General features: G+C 32.3%; 1 protein-coding gene and 2 long non-coding RNA genes across 3 annotated transcripts; all 3 read left to right on the top strand.

The window, feature by feature from the left end:
* The first annotated feature begins 10,411 nt into the window (after window positions 1–10,411).
* Window positions 10,412–15,990, top strand: LOC146898552 (beta-galactosidase 5-like). Its single transcript, XM_085731489.1, has 18 exons — window positions 10,412–10,672; window positions 10,761–10,856; window positions 10,953–11,065; window positions 11,155–11,221; window positions 11,319–11,411; window positions 11,715–11,858; window positions 12,029–12,117; window positions 12,215–12,320; window positions 12,473–12,560; window positions 12,831–12,949; window positions 13,070–13,234; window positions 13,514–13,689; window positions 13,989–14,098; window positions 14,187–14,296; window positions 14,446–14,556; window positions 14,656–14,769; window positions 14,849–15,051; window positions 15,605–15,990. Exons 1-18 carry the CDS (start codon window positions 10,502–10,504, stop codon window positions 15,729–15,731), a joined length of 2,202 nt encoding a protein of 733 aa, XP_085587615.1. The 5' UTR covers window positions 10,412–10,501; the 3' UTR covers window positions 15,732–15,990.
* Window positions 15,991–16,158: 168 nt separating this feature from the next.
* LOC146898551 (uncharacterized) lies at window positions 16,159–16,554 on the top strand. The gene is made up of 2 exons (XR_015021122.1): window positions 16,159–16,294; window positions 16,378–16,554. It is a non-coding gene; the product is annotated as an uncharacterized LOC146898551 (long non-coding RNA).
* Window positions 16,555–16,933: 379 nt separating this feature from the next.
* LOC146898550 (uncharacterized) lies at window positions 16,934–17,669 on the top strand. Its single transcript, XR_015021123.1, has 2 exons — window positions 16,934–17,159; window positions 17,269–17,669. It is a non-coding gene; the product is annotated as an uncharacterized LOC146898550 (long non-coding RNA).
* Window positions 17,670–25,385: the final 7,716 nt, after the last annotated feature.

Below are 25,385 nucleotides of genomic sequence, written 5' to 3'. Positions count from 1 at the left end.
ATTTGGTTGTAATCCAAATCAAAGAAGGTACGTACACTTTGAATTTTTTATGATATACATTCTATAAAACACTGAGCTAAAACCCAAACACGACACTAACGTTTATGCTTCGACACCGGTAATAATTTCACAAAAATAATAAAATTAAATATAATCACATGTCTAGGTGTCATTTGAGGTCGAATACCAGACACTCCTTCCATCAAAGATGTTGATGCTATATATAAACATGTTCAATATATAGATTACAACTAATACTTTATCAAAGATTTTAGAAAGCAATACATGAATTCGTTACTAATAGGAATCCCAAAACACAGAGAGAAATGGGTAACGATCACCCATGACTCGTGTATGATATATCAAGGATTGTTGTTTATATATGTGTATCAAGTGTCAATTAGAACTCCCTTATAAGATGCAAAATTAGAAGTTAAGCAATATATAAAGGAGAAGACTTATACAACCAATGTTTTAAGATTTTAGATAAAAATGTGGTGTTAAAACTCAATTGTGTATGGTTCCTCTTAACCCATTGTGATGAATCTGTGATGTTTTAGTCTCCCTTAGAAGTCCCAATAATGTGTCTGTGTGTGTGTGTGTCAATATATATATTGGGTGTCGACAATTAAGATTCTCATTATTTTGAAATGGGACATAAGTAACATTCACTCATTCTTGAGTCCGTACTAAAATTAATTATTCAATTAACAAACGAAGTGGGCTTATATCATACTTAATTTAATCAGTAATATATTAAGTCTTTTATTTGTCTAATCAATGACATTGGAATAAAATATTTTGTTAGAATTTATATTATTGTGCAATTTTTTTCGTATTTTGTTTCCTTTGGACAATATAAACGTGTTTTTTGTATTTTGAAATTGGAATGAGTACAATATAAACCGTAACATTTTGAACAGGTTCCCTTTAGAAAAAGGTGTTCCACCACCATGGTGGCCAAGGGGAGATGAAGAATGGTGGCCGCTATTGTGTTATCGAAAGGATCCAGGTCCTCCACCCTATAGGAAACCTCATGATCTAAAAAAGGATTGGAAAATAGCTGTTCTAACAGGTATTATCAAGCACATGTCCCCTGATTTTAGTAAAATAAGGAGCATTGTGAGAGAGTCCAAGAATCTTCAAGATAAAATGTCTGCCCAAGAGGCCACTAACTTCGCTCTTGTTATTAATCATGAAGAATTCTTATACAATGTGAAGATGCAATCAAATGAGTTACCACCAAATGGAAGCAATAATAATGGATTTTCAGAAATGTTTGATGAAACTCATAATTATGATGTTGATGGAAATAATGGAGGACCAGGTAGTTCAAGTAATGGGCAAGAACAAAATCCACCTCATTGTGTTGATTTGGTTCCATTCAAAGACAATGTTCAAGAAGGAAACATGGTTATTGATAGCAGCCAACCTCAATGTATAGATTTTGCTCCTTTTCAAGCAAGTGTTCCTGGAAGCAGCATGGTTATTAAAAATAACCAACCTCAATGTATGGATTTGGTTCCATTCCAAGAAAGTGTTCATGGAACCAACATGGTTTTTAGTAATAACCAACGTCAATGTATGGATTTGGTTCCATTTCCATCAAATGGAAGCACCATGGTTGTTAACAATAACCAACCTCAATGCATGGATTTGGTTCCATTCCAAGAAGTGTCCATGGAACCGACATGGTTTTTAACAATAACCAACGTCAATGTATGGATTTGGTTCCATTTCCAGCAAATGAAAGCAACATGGTTATTGACAATAACCAACCTCAACATTTGGATTTGGTTCCATTCCAAGAAAGTGTCCATGGAACCAACATGGTTTTTAACAATAACCAACGTCAATGTATGGATTTGGTTCCATTTCCAGCAAATGGAAGCAACATGGTTATTGACAATAATCAACGTCAACATTTGGATTTGTTTCCATTTGGAAAAAAAGTTGAAGGAAACAACATGATTATCAATAACCAACCAAAATGTTTGGATTTGTTTCCATCTGGAAAAAATGTTCAAGGAAACATGATTACTGATAACCTACCTCAATCTGCTAATTTGGTTCCTAATGAAAAAAATGCTCCAAGAAACAAGGTCATTAGGCCAATTGCCACCAGGAGAGCTAGGTACGTGGTTACTGGAAATTATACTTGTGATAGTCCACATTGCCCTTATCATAGCCACCTAGCTGGGTTTCATTCTTTGGAGGCAAGAGATTATCACCAAATGAATTGTCCTTACAGAAATAACTCTTCTGGTAATTGAGTTCCATTGAAAAGTGTTGCAGTAGATGAAGTAGGTGTGGTTCCTGAAACAAGGCCAAGAATCAACAAACAAGGTAATCCTAAACACATGTTTAAACCTTTTGTGAATCCAAACAAGAAAAACAACATCGTGTGGCTTCTTCAAGCATGCCAATGGCTATACCTCTACCATGAATTCAAGAACATTATGAATGATAGCTGGCTGCTGCAACAAATTGGAGAAGATTTATACTCACTGCATGTGACTCTAGTTTATAGATCAATGATCCAATGAATTTCTTTGAAACCTTTCATTTGTTCTTATATTCTAGGATTTCTAGCTAGTTAATGGGATTTTTTTAAGAACTTTTGATGGTTTGTTTTGATGATCTTATGGTTAAAGATACAAGTAGTTTGAATTTGAATATGTTTGACATTTCATTTAGTACTTTTATTCTAGTTTGATATATTGTTTGTTTAAAAGCAAAACAAGTTTTTTTTTTTTTTGATAGAAAAGCAAAACAAGTTTTATCCTATGTTAATGATCGTCTTTTTCAAAGGAAATGAAATGTTCGATTACTATAATTTTGGTGAATAAATAGCTAATCATATCATATTTTAGTTTGAGTTGTGCTATTAAAAGCGAAGGAAATCATCGTGAATGTACCATTAACCAATCAAAATATTACTTTTGCAAAATACACGGGCGGGAGAGAGAGAGAGAGAGAGAGAGAGAGAGAGAGAGAGAGAGAGAGAGAGAGAGAGAGAGAGAGAGAGACTAAAAATGCACTTCGAGGCTTCCTTATGTATTCTCTCGCGAGAGCGAGACTTAGAAATTTTCTTTTAGCTTGTAGGAATATAAACATTTATACACCAAAACTTATAATAATAAGACTTTTCATTTCTTTCAATGGATATGCGATGACTTGTTTGATGAATGATCATTGTTTAAGTCTTGAGGTCTACCCCAACATCGAGACCAATGAATCCAAAAGTCTGACTCAACTAAAATTTCTTCCATAAAATAATAAAAACTAAATATAGGTTTTTGTTCGCCATAAAAAAAAGCGTTTCCTTCTTTATTTATTCGATAAAGAAAAGAAAAAGGGTTTTTTTCTTCTAATGTGTGAGCTTGCACATGACTCAACAAAATTATTGTTGATTTCCCAATAAAAATTATTATGTGATAAATGATGATACTTAAAAAATTATTTATCTATTGTGTAAAATAATTATTAATCTCTTGTAACTACCTTGAATCATGAGACATCTTTTTTTCGGGGTAGAATCATGAGACATGTTTCTACCATATGTTTTTAAGTAATATATACAAAGACCAAGATGAATAAATGAAAACAAATAAGATATAAAATTACTACTTTTTAAAAAAAAATATAAAAATACTAATTAACGTCGTTGATGTTTTTCATCTAATTTTAGAGGAGTAATTGATGTAAGTTATAAATTGTTCTTAAAATAATAGAAATTATAAAATTTGATGTGATTATTTAAATAACTATTATTACATGAAAGGCTCAAATTATATGAGGCATACAAAGAGATTACTTGATCATAAAAATATTGAAACATGTTAATATTCTTAGTGAATATTTTATAAAAGAGTGATATAAAAATGATAGTATTTGTCCATTTGAAAATAAATCTGAGAACTTCTGAAGAGTTTTTGAAAGTTGATTTTTTAAAGAAAATAAAGTAAGTTGAAATATGTAGCAATGATATATATATTTATTTGTGATTACAAGTTGAGTATTTGAAAAATAACATTATAACAAGGGTTAAAATTTACAATCACTTTGTATTTATAACATATATAATACTTATTCTCACGTGACATGCATGACTCAACACAATCATATTTAATATATGAAAAATGAGTAAAATATGTATTCTTTACAAGACATATCGGTGGTTCATGGAAGTAGTTTGTGATTAAAATGCGACTCCAAGAGTCATGTTTATAGAAAATCAATTTTATGTGATTTATCTAATATTAAAAACTGGGTTTTTAATTTAAAATATATGATATATATTAATTGTATTTCCTATAGTTTCTTTAATTAATAAAACAAACAATCAACGAGGTCTAATAGATTGCTAAAATTTGTCTTTGTTAATTGATGAAAGAAAGTTGAGAATCAACTCAATACTAAATATTGTAATGGCTAGTTTCTGAACATGGTTTAAGTTATTTATTTTATAGATCATTTCAAATCAAGAAAAAAAAATTATTGACCAAGAGCCGCTCTCACCTCTCTTTTTCTAACTTAAAATTGATGTCGTCGTCCTCCTTCCTCCCATAATCCACACCCTAATTGTCGTTGTTTTCCATCCTCCTGCCATCCAAACTCTCTCGAGCAAGATGCAACATATGCTTCTAGTGGCACGCGTGCGCTACCTGCGGTCACACCACCTTTAACCCCCTGTAGGGATATAAAGAAAATGTTGAGGTTAGAACGAATTCGAACACGCCTTAGATAAATTTAGATCCCCTCCGCGATGAGTCATGTTCCTAAGCCCCTTATACAATAGTGGTTGTTCCTAAGACCCTTTCTCTTTCGAACGGTCTAAGCCCCAACCCATTTTCTCAACCTTTCGGTGTCGTCTTCCCCATAGTTATCGTCGTTCTACAAAGTATGCAAAGGGTCGGGTTTGTGGTGATCATTGTTATCAAAAACGCGACTTAAGTCCCAAAATCCTGGTTTTTGCGACTTTGCGTAACTCCAACGACTCAAATCCATAGCAAAGTCCCAAAAACAGGCAAAATCCTATCAAAATCGCAAGATTTTGATGGATTTTGTTCATTTTTTGATAAGGGTCAATTTTTGACTCGGTTCATAAATTGACCCGATTTGAATCCATGACCCGTTCTATAAATACCCAAAAGGCAAAAAAATTTCATTCTTTCACTTCCCCCCACATTTATTCATATGTATTTTGTGGACTTTGAACTTTAGTCATTTATGACTATATGCAATTTATAACATATATTTAACATTATTTTTGTTTTGCGATTTTGATTGCGATTTTACGAGTCCCGACTTTGCTATCCTATATCGATTCTACAAAAGTCCTTGAGTAAAATCCTTCGATTTTGATTGCGATTTTACGAGTCCCGATTTTGCTACTCCCTTTCGACTTGAAGTAAAGTCCCGATTTTGATAACCTTGGTGGTGATGCATTTAAATCCTTTTGGATGGTTGATGGTGGTTCAACAACCTCTTTTTTGGTATTTGGTACTACATCCTCCATGCCAGAAGTTTGGGAATCTTCCATAATTGCTACTGGTTATGCGTGTTCTTGTCCAAAATTTCTCTGATTATTTCCCATGTTTGTCTAGTTTTGTCGGTTTTCCATACATAAGGTTGTGTGCCAGTGTTGTTTGAATATCTGTCCTAGTCTCTGTGATTAACTTCGAACCACTTTATTATCATAATCATTCGTATGATTGACACTTAATAAATTGGGATCTAAATAGTCAGCATTGCTTGTTGTCATCACTGCAAGAAGTTGTTGATTCTTGGGCTCTTTTTCGCGTTGACTAACAGTCCATACACTAGCCTGAATACCTCTCTCTGATAAGTGCTTGTTAAGATTTAAGATGAATTAGAAGTTGGATCCCCCTTGGTGGTTTAAAATGTTTGTAATGCCCGTCTGAATACCTCTCTTTGATAAGTGCTTGTTAAGACTTAAGATGAATTAGAAGTTGGATCCCCCTTGGTGGTTTAAAATGTTTGTAAGCCCGTTTGAGTTGACCTACACTTTGGTGTGAATTTATCGAGTTAGGTTTTATGTCCCTCCAAATTTTTAATTGTTTTTTATTTTTGTATCTCCCCTCTCATTAATAATATATACGAGCATTTGAGAAATGTTTAGAGTGGGGCGTCTACCTAGTTGGGAGTTGGGACACCCTTTATTCTCTTTGATGTCGTTATGCTCTTAATTTTGCAAAAAAAAAATGTTTTTTATTATGAAAAATACTTAGCTAGTTACGATGACAAAAATAATATGCGATGTTATCTTGTGTTATTTATTGTGATGTTTCTAGATTTATTTCTCTCATATGCAGGTAAGTGTCTTTTTTTAAGGCTATTATTGTTAAGAATAAATTGTTTAGGAAAATCTGAGTTCAGTTTCTGGGTGAAACAATATTGGTCAGACTTTACTTATATTTCAATTGACTTCTGGATTCCCCCTTTCCCCCAACAATCAAAGAGTTAACACAAAAAATATTAATATTATTTTTGATCCCTTAAATGTATTTCTGTTAATTAAGTTGGTCTCTTCCATTAATATTTAATCATGAATGTTTAAGGTGGATCACCTACAAACCTCATTAATTTATGCAATTTAACGTTTTTGTTAAAAAAAAGACCATTAAATCGTGCGTGTCTAGTTTATTAGATCTAATGGTGCACCGTCATCGTTATATTTTTTTGGTAACAGAAAGTTTAGGTGGGTTCGGCTCCGGTCACCACCAGGGCCAGGGCAGGCCTCCGGGCCGAAAGGGCACTTTTTGGTAACAGAAAGTTTAGGTGGGTTCGGCTCCGGTCACCACCAGGGTCAGGGCACGCCACCGGGCCGAAAGGGCACTTATAAAGGTACTTACAGATCACCCACCAACACTGCCCTCACATCGGTAGAGGGAATCGACCCACCAACACTGCCCTCACATCGGTAGAGGGAATCGAACACACAACCTTCTGCAAGGAAGTGATCTGTTCCTTACCAACTGAGCCAACGTGTGTTGGTCATCGTCATCGTTATATTTTGGTTATAAACAAAAATTAACTACTTTTAAACTATTTAATTTAATGCCTTTATTCATAATAGGATTTGTCTAACATGTGCAATATTGCACATGTTAAGGTAACTAAAAGTAGCAAGTTTTTATTGAAATCAACAATTATTTAACAAAAAGTTATATATTTAATACAAAATGTTCAAGTTACAATGCAAAGTTATTATATTAAATTTCTTAACATGTGCAAATTTGCACATGATAGAAAAACCCTTCATAATATATTTTTCATTTAATTCAAAAACATTTAATGTGTATAGTTTAGTAAGTTTTTCAACTATATATTGAAAATGAAAATTTAGTAATTTGGCGTATGTTGTTTTACATAAAAGTATAAAAAATTAATTGCATTTAAATAATTTTTTTAAGGGTTAATACCACTTTTTGTCCCTGTAATATTAGTGAATTCCAGTTTTAGTCCCTGCAAAAAAAAAAAGTTTAGATTTCATCCCTATCATTTAAGATTCTTCCACTTTTGGTCCCTCACTTAAACTTGTCAGCAGAATTTGCTGACGTGTTCAGCTGACTGTGTAATTATTTTAGTTTTTAATTTTTTTTTAAAGGAATCAGATGCCACATAGATTAAGTTGTTTGTTTTATTTAAAAATTAAATAAAAACAAGTTAAAATTACAATTAAAAAACCACAAAAATCAAATGCCCTTGCTTTCCAGCTTCTTCTTTCATCGTTTTTCTTCTTCTTCCTATTCATCTTAAACCCAAGTAACAAGAACAAAAATGTGCAGCAAAACTTCATGTTTATAAAAAAAAAAAAACAGATTCACAAATCTACAAAATTTCATGAACAACAACTAAAACAAGAACAACAACAACACAAGCTTCAATAAGAAATCCACAAATTCACAGATTCACAAACTTTTAACAAGAAATTCACAAATTCGGAAAGCTCTTCATCCCCATAATCATCATCCCACCTATTTCACCACCATTATTGTCAACACCACCACCAAATTCATCACCATTATTGCCGCTGGTGAAGAAGGCACACTTGAAGCAGTTATTTGTGCCGCTTGTAACTGTTTACAAAACCAAAACCATCTACAAAACCAAACCTATAAACTGTGGATGATTTAACTCAGATTCTTCTTCTTCATCCTTTCCCTCTTTTAAAACAAAGCTTTCTCTTTCTCTCTCTAAACAACACTCCTATTCATGTTTATGTTTGTTTAAGTGTGTGATTCAAATTTTAAGAAACCCATAAATTCGAAATTGAAAGATGAGATTTTAATAAACCCAGAAATTCAATTGTGTTATGTTGATAAAAAGGATCAAGAATGAAAAATAAAAAATGGGTTTCGATTTGAGATGTATTGGGTCAGATTCAATTTGGAGAAAGAAGATGAAGTCTCAAGAAGAAAGTTAATGGGGGAAAGGAAGGTGATGATGGTGTCGTGATTTTTGGGGCGTTGGGTCTGGAGAAGGAGAATTGGGCAGGGAAGGGAAAGATGAACATGAAGAACATGGGAAATATGAACATGAATAAATGAATTATAGTTTTTTATTTTAATTTAAGTTATTTTATTTCCTAAAATTTGTTTTTAACCAATTAAATAAATGTAAATCAAAATAAAAGCCACTTGGAAATAAATTTAATGATAAAAGTAAAAAATTACACAGTCAACGTGACACATGTGCAGATTCTCCTGACAGGGTTAAACGAGGAACTAAAAGTGGTGGGATCTGAAATTACAGCGACAGAATCTAAACTTTTTTTTTACAGGGACTAAAACCGGAATTCGCTAATATTACAGGAACCAAAAGTGGTATTAACCCTTTTTTTAATAAGAGTAGTTTTTTATTTTTATTTTGCATATAATGGTGATAGAAGATGGATGTTAAATATTATTTTAAGAATCACATAAATTTATGTCTCTATTGGAAAAAATGTGTAGCAAATGATTGTGAAAGAACATGAAATGTGAAAATTGGATAGAACATATGATATTTTGAATTAAATATGAGAGGAAGGAGATAGAGGAAGAGGAAGACAAAAGGTAATGAATGAAAATTTAAAAATAAATTATGGGTACTTTTGTCAATTTGGGGTGTAACCAAAAATACTTGGGGTGTAATTAGAAAAAGTCTTTTTTTTTGAAGGAAAAACTTCAAACAAATTTAAAAGGGTTAAATATGTTTTTGGTCCCTATAAAATGGCGACCTTCTAAGTTTAGTCCTTACTTAATTTTAATAGCTTTTTTAATCCCTACAAAAAAAATTTACTTATAATTTTAGTCCCTGCTAAAATAAATTTTGTTTAATTATCCTTAAACTCTTAAATTTTTTAACGATTCTTTTTATACAAGTTTAGAACACTATGAAAGGTTCATTTACTAAAATCTATAATTTTTTAACATGAAATAAATTAAATATGAATTTTTTAAAACGACAAAAGTTTAAAATATAAGTAACAAAAATATGGACGTAGAAATCAAATTTTTGCGATATTTTTTTCGGAGGACCTTTTAATAACGTTCTTAACACGCCTGTAAAAAATTGTTGAAAAACTCAAGAGTTTAAGCATAAATTAAACAAATTTGGATTGAGTAAGGACTAATAAGCATAAATTAAACAAATTTGGATTGAGTAAGGACTAATATTGAGTGCAGAAATTTTTTGTAAGGATTAAAAATGCTATTAAAATTAAGTAAGGACTAAACTTACAAGGTCGCAATTTTGTAGGGACCAAAAACATAATTATCCAGGTTATCGTGGTTATCCATCTTTTGTTAAATGAATTTGAATCTCATCTTAAAACTAATACTGATAAGTGATCATGCACATTTATACACCCCTAAACAATCTACTCCCTCCGTCCCTTAATGTAACCCCTTTTCCATTTTTCACATTTCTTAAGAAAATTTGTCAGTGTAATTAATGTGTCTGTTTTGTGTATTAATATTACCAAATTGTCCTTTGTTTGTATGTATATTAAATTTGACTATTCATATTTGAAAACAAGTTAGTAGTATTAATTAGGGGTATGTTTAGGAAAAAAAGTAATAAATGCATCTAGTAATTTGAAAAGGAAGTTACATTTAGGGACAAAAATAAAATCAAAGGGTGGTTACATTAAGGGACGGAGAGAGTATAAACAAGGAGATGTAATAAAGGAAACATATGTTTAATCGAAAGAAATCTATAAAGTGAGTGGGATTTAAAGAGAATGATGATGTTCTTCTTCAATTAGCAACGTCATTTATTTGGTATCATTACCAAACCCAACGGTTCTCTTCTCCCAAAGTAAAAGTGGAACCAAAAAATAAAATAAAATTGCATTCTGACACAAACAATTAAATAAGGTATCTACTAGACAAGTTCATGTGTGGTGTGAAAATGGAAAATCAGTTAATAACAGTAACATCATCATAATACTCACTCACTCACCATTCTTCTTCTTCTTCTTCTTTGAGACATGGACATTGCTTCAGTTTCAAAGCTATCCCTAGTAGTAGTAACAACATTGTTTGTTTTGTTTTTGGATTGTCATAGCAAAGTTACATATGACAGAAAGTCTCTTCTCATCAATGGCCAAAGAAGAATTCTAATTTCTGGTTCCATTCACTATCCAAGAAGCACCCCTGAAGTATGTTTGCAATTGCATTTCAATTTTCAAGTTTCTATAGTAATTCAAGTTCTTGTTTTGTAATTTGTTTCAAATGTGTGATTTTTAGATGTGGGAAGATCTAATTAAGAAAGCCAAACATGGTGGTCTTGATGTTATAGACACTTATGTCTTCTGGGATGTTCATGAACCATCTCCTGGCAATGTAATACCCTTAATTTTCATGAAGCCCTTTTAAAAAAAAATGTATTTTTTTTATGTTATTTGTTGTTTTTCTGATTATGTATGGGTTGCATTGCAGTACAATTTTGAAGGAAGATATGATTTAGTAAGGTTTATTAAGACAATGCAAAAAGTGGGGCTTTATGCCAATCTCCGCATTGGACCTTATATATGCGCTGAGTGGAACTTTGGGTACAATGCATGCTGCTGCTTCCATTTTAATTTCATTCCTTTTTATGTAATTTTGTTGTGATTTACAATATTATTCTTTAATGGTGTAGAGGAATTCCTGTTTGGTTGAAGTATGTGCCCGGAATAAGCTTCAGAACGGATAACGGACCTTTCAAGGTTGAATTTTTCTTTGATTTTATGATAATTTGGTTTCTCGGTTTTGACGGATTCTTGAATAATCTGATTGATATATATATTTTTTTTTTGGGTTTAGGCTGCAATGCAAGGTTTTACTCAGAAGATTGTCCAAATGATGAAGAGTGAAAAGCTGTTTCAGTCTCAGGGTGGTCCAATAATTCTCTCTCAGGTATGCCTTTCTCTTTTGAATGTGTGCGTAATTGAAGGAAATGCTCAAAAACCTAGAAGTAGATGAAACATAAGTGTAATTCATATTTCATACCATCAAATTACTACTTCAAGATGTAGTCCTATTGTTTTGTAGATCAGATAAGTTATTTGAACAACAAAATACACATATCGTGTGTGTTTATCTCTATCCCTCTCTTACCTTTGATACAGTCTACGTACATTTAAAAAATATACACAAAAATCAAATGACACTGCATTCGACATCAAAGTTTTGATGCGAAAAAATTATTTCTCTTTCTAGATTGAGAACGAATATGGACCAGAGAGCGGGGCAATGGGAGCTGCTGGTCATGCATACCTAAACTGGGCTGCAAATATGGCTGTTGGATTGGGAACAGGAGTCCCTTGGGTGATGTGCAAGGAAAATGATGCCCCGGATCCTGTGGTGAGCTCTTTCATTCTCTTGGTTAGCCCGTTTGCTTCAGCTGTCACACTTAAGGGGGATTGATTGAGTTCAAGAATTGAAATTATCGAGTCTCAAGTTCTATATTTAGGCTCACCATCATTATATACTTATTGAGTGTTGAATATGATCCATCCAATTCTCCACTACAGATTAATTCATGTAATGGTTTTTACTGTGACGATTTCTCTCCGAATAAACCATATAAGCCTAGCATGTGGACGGAGTCTTGGAGTGGCTGGTAAGCTATATATAGTTCTGATGTTAGATATAGTTGTCTAATTTCTTCACCCTTTTATACTTCTGATCTCTCTCTTTCTATTCTCCATGATCATAAGGTTTACAGATTTTGGTGGCCCAATTCACCAGCGACCAGTTCAGGATCTAGCATTTGCAGTTGCTCGTTTCATTCAGAAGGGTGGCTCATATGTGAATTACTACATGGTTGGTGGTCGCCTTCTATGAATTTATTTTTCAGATTTTCAAAAATGACTTTAACTATTTGAATAAGGTTCAGTTATTTTTGTTGCAAGAAAACATGTGGTGCTTTGCATTGAACCTTAAGTTTCACCTTTGTCCGTTATGATAAATTATAGTACCATGGAGGAACCAACTTTGGACGATCAGCTGGTGGTCCATTCATTACTACAAGCTATGACTATGATGCTCCAATTGATGAATATGGTAAGAAAATCATACTTGCCAGAAGCAGATTCTTCGATATTTTTGTTTGCTAGTGATTCACTGAGAATTTGAATGGATAGTATAGATATAGTTCACGACGCTTATGAAATAATGTATCATAAATATACATGCATTTGATTTGACCCTCAAGTTGAGTTGATTCTTGGATCATTTCAACCCCTGAGTGGTCTTAAAGAAAGTTTATTGATGTTTTTGTTCCATCCTGAACAAAAAGAGAGCTTTTACTATTGAGCACTTCACTATGTTTAGGTTTGGTCAGGCAGCCAAAATATAGTCATTTGAAGGAGCTTCATAAAGCTATCAAGCGATGTGAGCATGCTTTGGTTTCTTCGGATCCTACTGTTACACCATTAGGAACACTTCAGCAGGTAAATTGTCATTGATATTGAAGCAACTAACCCTTTTCTAGTTCTTTGCTTGTTTATGTTAAAGCATTATTGCGGTGACAATTACCTTATTCTCTCTGTATGTGCTTGGTGATTTTTCAGGCTCATGTATTCTCTGCAGGAACTACAGGATGTGCAGCTTTTCTAGCAAACTATCATCTAAAGTCTGCTGCTACTGTGGTTTTCAATAATAGGCACTATGACTTGCCTCCATGGTCCATAAGCATCCTTCCTGATTGCATAACTTCCGTATTTAATACTGCAAATGTAAGAATATTTTGCTGGACCTTTTAAGCTATGTTGATTAAAATTTATCATAATATATCAGATTCAAAGCGAGATTCATGTCCAAAATAGATACAAACTAGAAATACTTACTGATTGAGTACAATATAGTTCGAATGTAGATATGAATCGCATGTATTGTAAGTCACTGATAACCATTTAAATGTGATGTAATAGTCATCCATCATAATTTATTCCTATATTAAGCCTTGTCCTTTGCATCAATCAATTATTTGACTGGACTGATATATATTTATACAGGTGGGAACTCAAACGTCAGTGGTAAAAATGAGTCCTGTCGATTCTAGGTTCTCATGGGAGACCTATGATGAAGATCTATCTTCTCTAGACGAAAGTTCAAGGATTACAGCTGCTGGACTCTTAGAACACCTCAATGTTACAAGAGACACCAGCGACTATCTATGGTACATAACCAGGTAAGATGAGTGATATAATTGTTATCTCCTAGATCTTCAGTCAGGCCATCAAATGAATTACGAAAACTTTTTGAGCTGTTGGTTTCATATCAAAGCAATAATTTCCTAGGTGGTGTCTATTGTATCAAAATGCCAATTCAAGCAGAAGAAATTTGCTTGTTTTTGTTTCCAATAAATTCTTGTACTTGACCATTTTAAGCATCTTTCAGATTATAATCTTTTACACATAAAATATGCTATCCTACCTTCTCAGTTCTCAACATTTCAAATGTTACTGTTTTTTGGTTGGCACGCTGCAGTGTTGACATAAGTTCATCAGAATCATTTCTTCGAGGAGGACACAAACCCAACATTAATGTGCAGTCTGCAGGACATGCCGTCCATGTGTTTGCTAACGGGCAATTTTTAGGTATGCAGAGACACGCAATTAAACATTGTAGTCGATATATTTGCTTATTAATTCTGAGTTAACTGAAGGTGACTGATTTCTTTTAAAGGGTCGGCATTTGGGACGAGGAAACAGAGAAGTTGCACATTTAATGGGCCAGTTAATCTACATGCTGGAGCAAATAAAATTGCTCTTCTCAGCGTGACTGTCGGATTGCCGGTTAGTGCTTAATACCATATTCTAAATCCAACTTGAACTTGAGCATTCAGTTGCACTGCTTCAAGTGTTTCCATTTGCTTGTCAGACACCTTGCTTGTCACTGATTGAATTTTTATTTTATTTTTACTATTGCCATTTTTTATTGGAAGAACGTTGGCCGACATTATGAAACATGGGAGACGGGGATCACTGGTCCAGTTGTGCTCCATGGTCTTGACCATGGACCGAAGGATCTGTCGCATAATAAATGGTCTTATCAGGTCTGATATACAAAAAATACACGTAATATAATTTATGATTCTTAAACTTCAATCAATGTAAAGAGAAATTGTTATCAAGTAGAATATGTTGTTGAACAGGTTGGACTAAAAGGAGAGGCTGTGAATTTGGTATCACCCAATGGGGTCTCAGCTAATGATTGGGTTCAAGATTCACTAGCTACTCCAAGCCGGTCACAACTAAAATGGTACAAGGTAAGAGCAGTTTACTAGGTTATTGTATAATCTGTTGAGATCTTCAACTAGAACCTTACCACAAACTTCAAACCTCCAGGCTTATTTTAACACGCCTGAGGGCAACGAACCATTGGCTTTGGACCTAGGAAGTATGGGTAAGGGCCAAGTATGGATAAATGGACAAAGCATAGGAAGATATTGGATGGCTTATGCAAAGGGTGACTGCAATTCCTGCAACTATTCTGGGACATTCAGACCTGCAAAGTGCCAACTTGGTTGTGGACAACCCACTCAAAGATGGTACAATTTTTCTCTAATACAAGACATAACTTCAACCTTACTTCTTTGTTTGTTTAGGAAAATGTGGAGTAAATACTCAAGTTGATCCTTGAAATGGTAGGAAAGTACCAATCTAGTCCCTCATATTATCAATATTTCAAAATGGTCTCTTATATTGAAAACTATTACTTAAGTTCGTCCCTCTGTTTTGACCTGTTATCAAATGCATCTCTGATATTATTTACTCAATGTCAAATTCATTCCCCATGTTATCAAATTAATATCATTTTAGTCCTTGCAAGTATCAACAGAGGGACAAACCTGATTAACCTTTTCAACTTTAGGAATCATTTTGGAATATTGATGATGTGGATACTAGGTTAATACAATCTTATAATTTCAATGACCAAATTGGGTATTTGCGACATACTATTAAGTAATGATAATGACACGTTATTGTGGGTACAATGTGCCAGATCCAATGCCACTAATATTATTATTCTTCTGTATACAAGAGGCTAGTGATGAAAGAACAGACATGTTTACAAGTGTTCTGTTTGGAATGATGTCGCAGGTATCATGTTCCAAGGTCCTGGCTAAAGCCAACAAAGAACCTAATAGTAGTGTTTGAAGAACTTGGCGGGAATCCTTGGAAAATTTCTTTGGTGAAGAGAACAGTACATACTGCCGCAGCTCGTTAGTGAACTCAATTGTAAGTTCACTCGCGAATTCTCTGGCTTTGCCTGAAACGAGGGTAGCCTTGGTGCAATAAGTTATATAAGCTGCATTCAGTTTGTATGTAGCTTCACTTAGGGGTTAGTTGTGTATCTCTCTTCTTGATCTTGCACCAAACCACCATGATTTTATATAAAAGATGCAGCCTAGAATATCATTTGTAATTTACAATCATCAATGTGTCATTTTATTGTATCTAGCTGGAAAAGAAAATTACAATCTTAAGACGGGTGCCTTTTATTTTTCTTTCTAATTTGTTTTTGTACATACAAGTTATAAACATTTTTTGGTTTCCGTTTGATCATCAAAATATCAGTAGTTTCAATCACCACATGGCAAAGCAGTTTAAGGCTTTGTTTGGGAGTTTGGAGGGGAGGGGAGGGGAGGGTTTTGGAAAAAAGGAAGGAGCAAGTGGAAGAAATAGAAGACATTGGGAGGAGAGGGCTTTGGAGGTTAATTTTTTACTCATAATAAAAAATCCCCCTCATTTGGGGGAACTCAAAAATTGTATTGGGGGAGGGTTTTGGGGGTTATGGAGGGTTTATATGAATTTTTCAAATCCAATCTATGTTGTTATTATATTCTTAAAATTAAAAGTATATTAATCATAAGTATTAGTTTATCATTCTCTAAAAAACTGTTCTTTCAAAAAATGTGAATTTTTTGTCCATTTTTCTATATATTTCCAACCCCCCAAAGCCCTCCCCTCCCTTCCCCTCCAAACTCCCAAACAAAGCCTAAAAGAATCAAATAATTGAGCTCAAGTGATTAATGAGCTTCATTTAAGAACGAATCATTCGGGAGAACTCAAGTTATTTGCATAGCACAATCCATCTACTTGCTTAACCAAACCAATCCTCCTCAAAGCTCCTCTTTCCTGTATAGTACATGAGTCATGTCCAAACAGTAATCTACAATCACATGCTTTGGACATCTAAGAGACAGAAGTCTGTTTAACATTAAATTGAGGTGGGAAGAAAACTTTCTCTATATCAAATCATCACACAACCTAAGTGTACCAGTAAAATATGCTTAAATCAAGTATCCATTTGGCAAATTTACTGATGTAGGATCAACCTTAGTTTATGAGGAAAACCATTTAAGAGAATATATGATCAGTTGCACCTGTATCCAAAATCTAATGAGTCACTGATTTTTACACTTGCAGCTGAATAACTCATACACGCCGTTCCTGCAGAATAGCATTGGCTGCTTCCTCCCTTCACGTTTGTAGCATGCTTGCCTTGCTTGTCTTAAATTGAATTTTTCTCAAGCAATGCTTGTAGGCCGGTGTATCGTTCCTTTGTAAATGTCACACCTCCTTCTTCTTCAACTTTGATTTGCATTTGACCCTTGCACTTGGCGGCAAAATTTCCAGCGTTGACATTATTCACGTAAGTGTTGTTATGTGGATTTTCACGACTAAAACCAAAGTTAGGTGAATATTCATGCTTCTTATAGCATATTTCTACCATATGTCTTATTTTGCCACAATATGGACAGACTTGTGCATTTCCTCTGCCACTTCCTCCTTGGTTGCCTCTTCCTCTTCATGCACCATTCCATATGATGTATCTACCAATGCACTGGATTCCTTACTTGTTGATATAGGTAATCCATACTATTGTCGCCTTTCATCTTGCACCACCATTGAAATAACTTTATTTATGGTCCAAAGTGATTTTATAAGAACCTATGATCTCATCGCTTGATATTGTTCATCAAGTCCCGTTAAGAACTGAATGTTATTGTCTTCTACATTGAAGAATCTTGTGTTTCTCATGGCCAATCACACATATAAATATACATGGCATTGTGGTATAGGACTATATTGATCAAGTTCCTCCCAAAATGCTCACATTTCAGCAAAATTTTCTGATACCTAAAATGCAGTTTGCATGAAATTCGTTACTTCTTGATACAGTGTTACTACTCTCACTATATCTTCTATTACATGCTTCTGCCTTTCCAAAACGTTAGTGCTACTGTTTATTAACAAAGGGACCTCCTCGTTACAATTTATCAGCTTCTAAGCCAGCCACAACATGAATTTTTGTAGCATGTTAATTTTATGGCTTCAGTAATGTCCTTTTCAATCATAATGAACCATAACATTATATACATGACATACACAGAAAATTTCATAATGGAATATGCAGAAAATGTTAGTTACAAAGTCAATGCTTGTCATATTGTAAGTGATAAGTTTAACTCATCGTTATTTTTTATGCTATGAAAATGCACAAAAATATTAGAGCTATAGGTAAAAAGAAAAGTGAATATTAAGTGCGATTTTATTTTATAGGGACTAAAAATGAAATTCTGAATATTTATAGGGACCATTTACAGGGACTAAAAATGAAATTCTGAATATTTATAGGGACCATTTACTTAATTAACCCAAATATTAAATTTAAGTTTTTCCATGTTGCTCTCTTTCATACCATTTATTTCATTCAACTTGTATTATTTCAAATTCTTTTATTTTTTTTGTCTTTGGTAGGATTTAACCTTGGAAAAGCAATTTTATGTTATGCTAAGTTGACAACATACATGTTTATTATAGGTTTTCAAATGATGCGGTGTGTTTTTAATTGAGTCTAATGTTTTGGTAAATTAATTATCGAGAAATTCTCAACCCTTTCAAGAAACTCATAAAATTACCAACAACTTTTGAAAAAATGTGTTTGATCGTGTAATTCCAAAAATCAATAACAATTAAACCAACAAATTGTTTTCAGTAAAAAACCAAGATGAGAGATGGTTCGTGTATAATGAATATGCTATTTATAATGATTAATTTGAATTAAAAATGCATTTTCTAGTTCATTGTGATTTTCCGACTCTAAGGGTTTAATCTAGAGGTAAAAAGACAAACTTTTGATTTAGAGGTTCCAACTCATGACAAAAAACACATTACATATCTTTTTCTCTTATCATTTCTCTCTATTCAATGTCCTTTTTCGTATTCATTTTGCTTCTAATGAAATCACCACTACCCACATTTTTGAACATGTTTGTGTCTCTATTTTACTTTTTATGGCTACGTCACATAATTACGAATGCATAAAATCACACACTTAATTAAAATACGTTAATGTATGAAGTGTGAGTTAACGTTCTACATATTGGAAGAAAGAGTAGAATTTGATCAACATATAAATGAGATGACCATATGTCTAGGGCTTTAAGGTTCCGCGTGAAGATGTAGTGTCAAATTAACTTGCGTGATTGCTATTGGCCTAACATGATTACCCAACCCGATGTAGGCTCCATTGAAAATCCCGGCATTATGATAAACTCTCACGGTTTAGTCTAGTTAATTGTGATTTTCAAACTCTCAGGGTTTAGTCCAGTAGTAAAAAGACAAACTTTAGATTTAGAGGTTCTGAATTTTGAACACTGCTAGTATCTTTGAAGATAGATGAAATCATATTTCATACCTTTCACAAAATCAACATTCGTCGACATATTTTTTTATTAAAAATAAATTCATTGTGATTTTTTATTTTATTTTATTAACTTCGTTAAATATTATACCGCAAAAATCGTTAGTGCAATGATCATTAAAGAGTTATCCCATGTACATTTTTATTCATAAAATTAGACATAAATGCATTAAAAAAATTGTTATTAAAAGACATTTACATGCATTATGCTGTTAAAGGGATCAAACTAAGAGATCAAAGCCAGAGAATTCGTTATCAATTTGTTATCAATTTGATCAAGTTAAGAGATCAATTTGTTATCAATTTGATCTCTTAACTTGTGTAAGTTAGTGCAGCTTAATCCTTTATTGTATAACAAAATCAAACTTTGTTAGTAGCATAAAAAAAAAAGAAGCAAATTTGTATGTAGTACAAACCTATGCAATATCATTTTTAAAAAAAGGAATAGGTGTAAAAATATGATGACATATTCAATTTCATTATTTTTAGAAAAGTAATAAAGACCGTTATATTATATGATTATTTTTAGGAAAAATGATAATGAGCATTTATTCCCGAAAATAACAATAATGGGTATTTATGTGTCTTTATATTTTTATTTTTGTTAATCCTACGTTTTCTAAGAGAAGAGTTCAACTGCGAAGTAACTAAAATTCGGGTTTTCCCAAAAAAAATTATTTGATGGAGTTCATAAACAACTTGAGCCAAAATACCTGGTTTTCGTATTTATTTTTTTTAAATTACTATAATTACAATTTCAAAATTAATCAATTTTAATTTTTCAAGTTTGTAGAAGTGTTTTGAAAGAATTGTTTTTCCGTAGAAGTCAAGGATGAATGAATATTGTGGAAAGAATTAAATATGGAGTCGATTTTAAACCATTTGTAGTTATAAGTTTTAATAATAGAATGAATGCTCCTAAAAAAAAAAAAGAACGAATACAAAGATATGGAGTTGAATAAAACATTAATATTTTTTTCTAAAAAAATATAATAATATAATAATCTTTAATTAGAATATTATTTTAATAATAGTATGAATTCATTTAAATATTTCATAAAGATCAAGGAAATAAAACTAAAAAAATCAAAAACACTATACACTAACGCAAGGTCTTGTTTTTGTTTTTTATTCATACGCTCATCAATTAATTAACTTTTTCCACTCAAATATCTATATTTCTAATTATAAAATATTAGTTTTGTTGTTATCTGTTTTAAATAAATCAAAGGAGCCATAAAAACATTTTTTTTGTATATACAAAAGAAAATAGAAACATGAATAGAGATCCGGTCAAAAACAAAGAATATAGAAGCAAACACCAAAAGAAAATTTTAAAAGAGAACATGAATAGAAAATAACAACATAAGAAATCACAACAAAAAGTAACATACAAATAATAAATGTTAAACAACAATAAAAAATAAGAAATAAACAAATAAAAGAAAAAAGAATGGGTTTAAAAACAATGATTTTTATGGGAGGAAGATGTAGATGAAAATAATGAAAAACAAATTGTCTATATATATAGGAAAAAAATAATGTCATAATCAATTCTGATTGGCTCATTAAAAATAAATGAGTCATTGATCCATTTTGATTGGCTAATAAAAAATAAATGATTCAATATCCATTTTGATTGGTTGATAGAAAAGCATTAAATGAGATGAAGAGCAGGAAGATGCCACGTGTATTATCGCTTATAGATGTATGCATTTGTATTATATAAAGATAAAGATATAGATAGATATAGATATAGATATAGATATAGATATAGATATAGATATAAATATAGATATAGATTCAACTAATTACCGAGTTGAACGACAATCTCTGTTGACACGATTAACTTACTACTTTATTACTTTTTATGATTTAGTGCACTTGTCAATTCACCGAATCCACCATCAAGATTTTTGGCACAAAATTATACACTCAAAGAACATATGAGTCCTCCGTTTGATCAAACGATCTCCCAATTATCATGTCATAAGGGCAAAGAAGGTAGATATCCACATCCATATATCTATAAATAATTTGTGTCACCCCAAAAACAAGGTATGCACTCTTATTCTAAAAATCTTTTCAAACCTCATTGAAACCTCCTTAACTTGAATGTTGGAGTGTCTTTGCAAGTATGTCCATTTTTGTGATGAAAATCAATTTCAACCACCGTAAACAAGCTTCAACCACCGAGAACTACTGCAACGGTTTCGCAATACTTCCTATTGACTCTACTGTTCAATGATCAAACATTATCCATTCACACTTTTTTCATTTTTAAAATGTGTTATAGCTAAGTTAATTTAGAAAAGAAAAAATAATACCTTTTCTTTGATTTTAGGGTTAATTATGTTTCTAGTCCCTATAAAAAAGCGACCTTGTAAGTTTAGTCCCTACTTAATTTTAATAGCATTTTTAGTCCCTATAAAAAAAAAATTTACTTATAATTTTAGTCCCTGCTAAAACAAAGTTTGATTAATTATCCTTAAACTCTTAAATTTTTGAACGATTTTTTTGAGACAAGATTAGAACACTATGAAAAGTTCGTTTACTAAAATTTAGAATTTTCTGACATGAAATGAATTAAATATGAATTTTTTAAAACGACAAAAGTTAAAGATAAAAAGTAATAAAATCTGGATGTAGAAATCAAATTTTGCAATAATTTTTTGCGGACGAACTTTTAGTAATGTTCTAAACATGTCTGCAAAAAATTGTTCAAAAATTTAAGAGTTTAAGCATAAATTAAACAAATTTGAATTGAGTAGTGACTAATACTCAGTGCAGAAAAACAAAATTAGGGACTAAAAATGCTATTAAAATTAAGTAGGGACTAAACTTACAAGGTCGCTATTTTATAGGGACTAGAAACATAATTAACCCATGATTTTAATACCTTTTCTATACCTTTCAAAACGAACCTTTAAGTCTCACATATTTTAGACCTCAAGCTTAATCGTAAATTTTTTTCTTTACAAAATCTATTTCCGGTTAAATTAATTATATTAAGTTTTATAGTATTTATTTCACTCACTAATGAAAAAAAACTTTTTACTAAATAATAAATAAATCTGTAAATTTATTCATAAGACTCGAAGGTCCTTAAATTTAATGGTTGATAATTATTTAAAGAGTTTGTTTCAAATTTGGCTTTTAAATCTACAGATTTGTCCCTCAAAATAAATCTATAGATTTGTCGTACCTATTCTCCATGTGCGATGATACCAATACGTGAAAGTGAAGACGAAACATATTTATTTGCAAAATGCCAATACGTGAAAGGAACATTATTCTCCTCATTTATTCTTATTTATTAATTACTGAAAGAGACAAGCCCTAAAAAAAATTACTGAAAAAGACAAGTAAAGACGATGAGTTATGCCTGATCAAGATTGTATAACCTCAATTTATAACTTGTCAAAAATGAAGAAAAAGAAATACAAGTTTCATATACGCAATCAAAATGTAAATTCGATCTTTTTTGGAAAAATTACACCAACCTCTCGAGGTAAATCTCTTTAAATGACACAAATATACCCTATAATTTATTCTTATTTAATAATTATTGAAAGAGATAACCCTTAAAAAAATGAAAGAGACATGTAAAGACAATTGATTTTGTTGGGGTCAAAGATTCTATAACTCAAAAAATGAAGAGAAAAAAAACAAGTTTCATAGACATAATCAAAAATTACGTTAACCTCTCTTGAGGTCAATCTCTTTAAATGACAAAAAAAAAAAAAAAAAACCCCTCTAATTTTATAGTTGATACTAATATCCTTTTTCTTTTCTTTTTTTTTAAACAAGTTGATACTAATATCCTGGTCTCTTCAAAATTCAAATAGATTTTTTTTTTTTTTTTGAATATCTTAGAATAGACTCCTCTTCAACTAACACCGTTTAATTTTGTCTGATAACATGTTTTAAGCTTTTCAATCCTTAAAAAAATTGTTTTAAGCTTTACAAATATTTTATTTGTTATTATTTTTCTTTGTTCAAATCTCTAGTATCATAGCTGAAATTGCTTTGTCCCCGTGAGCTTAACTCACTTGGTAAGGGATAATGCATATTATATGTAGGGGCCGAGACCGGGGTTCGAACTCTCGATACTCCATTTGTTCGTTTTTAAGGTGATTTTCTCTAGCCGATAAGCTACTTGACAAAAAAAAAAGAAATAGCTGAAACTGCTTTCAATTGAAGAATAAGGCCAAAAAAGCCAAATAGTTTATTCCCGTGTCAACTCACTGTATAAAAAAGGGATTACCATCCATTTATTTATTTGGCATTTATTCGGACCAAAACATTTAAGAACAACACCAAATTTCTATAATCTTAACGTGATTGCACGAAAAATGTGAGTTGATGAGAGGCATCAACATGCTTTCGGAAGGCACATGAAAAGAAACCCTATAGAGACCAAAAAAGACAGAACAAAAGATGTCAATACTACGTTGTTTCTTTAGACGGAAATCGAAACGGCAAGTATAAATAAATTTTAGAATCAGAGTGTTACCGAACAAAAAGAAAAAGTGTGAAGAAAGGTGTGAAATCAAAGTTATTCGTCATGCCTTGACTCTCAAAAGTTGTATTTATAGCTCGTTATGGGCCTGATTTGTGGTTAATTGGGCAGCAAGCAACAGGGGTAATTAGGTATTTTAGGCGCCTTCTAGAGGTTTCTAGAAGCAAGTAGAGGTGACACCCTGGGGAGGGCGCGCCTTGGGCCTCAGGGCCTTTCTGGAGGGCGCTAAGGCCTCTAAGAGGGTCTAAAAGCCCTTCTGGAGGTCTTTTAGGTCCTTAGGAATATATTGACGGTCAGCAGCCCCCCAAGCACGAGTCTTGGGATAAGGTGAAATGATTGACTTGCTTTAAAAATTTGATTATGCTTGGTATGTTTTGGAGTATGTCCGTAGGGCAACCCCAAAGTGTTTAACCCCCAAGGGTATGTGTATGACCCGAGTTTAGACTATATCCCTAGGGCAACCCTAAAGTTTTTTAAGAGCCCCCATAATGGCATATTTTTGAAAATTTTCTTGCATCAAACCACTTTCATCTTTTGAGGTCGTCTTACAAGTTTCAAAGTCTTACTTTTCTTACTCTCAATTGATTCCATGAAGGTCTTCACTTTCTAGTCTTGCACTTCTTCAATCTCAATTTGAGCATAACACACAAGGTCTACATAGTCGTACCACTTTAATGCAACGATCGATATCCATCATTTCTCTTTATTTAACAGCCATGATTCCTTGTTGGTTAAATTCTTCTAATCTCATTAGTGGAAGACTCCACTTCAAACTCAGTTTTCTACGTTAGAGTTTCACACAAGAAACCCTTGGACGGCTCAACGTGTACCTCAACTATGTCTTTTACCTTATAACTGGTAAAACTTACTAAATTGCTCTGAAACAATCTCTAGGCCTTTGTCATTTTCCAACATTTTTAGTTTAGCTCCATTTCCTAGAAAACCTTGTTTAGATAGTCTAACTTCACTCCTGTCCCTGACATGCACCAACACAAAATCACATAGCTATGTTTTACCATGCAAGTCTTGACTAGATGGCAATGCTCGCAAATAATAGTAAAATCATCAAACATGTATAAATCATACACTTTGGTACATTTACATATATTCTTTGAATAATACAAAATTTAAATTATCCCATGTTCAATTCTAGATCCAAAGCAATCCATCTATTATGTTTATAGATAAAATTTTGCCTAAGTTATAAAACATACCTCACATCTTGCAAAATAAATTCACTGTTGTCAAACATCATAATTGAACCCATGACATTTAATATTAGTTGTTTTCTTGTTTCTAAGGTGAATAAATCCACCTTCTTACAACATAACTTCAGAGTCTCAAATTATTCCTTCTAGTGCCCACCTTGTTAGCACTAACATTTTCCATCTTCATAATACTCTTTTGAGGTAACAAACTACACCGGTCATTAACCTCTTATAGACATAGTAAATCATTAACTATTGGTTAGTGACACACAAATAGGTTAATGACACAAACCATATTTTTGGTATTTAAGTAGTCGATCTACTTAATTTTTTTTTTTTTGAGACACAATATATTTTTTGTTTCTATACATGTATAATTTTTTCGCTCTAAAAATTTCCTCCAAACAACCGTTCTTTAAATATTTTTCATCAATAAATTTG

This window comes from Medicago sativa, chromosome 8 (genome assembly GCF_051527215.1).
Source record: "Medicago sativa cultivar Bolivia chromosome 8, Bolivia_mono, whole genome shotgun sequence".
Lineage (NCBI taxonomy): Eukaryota > Viridiplantae > Streptophyta > Magnoliopsida > Fabales > Fabaceae > Medicago > Medicago sativa.
The sequence above is the reverse complement of the archived record's forward strand: the minus strand, read 5'-3'. Positions and strand labels throughout refer to the sequence as shown.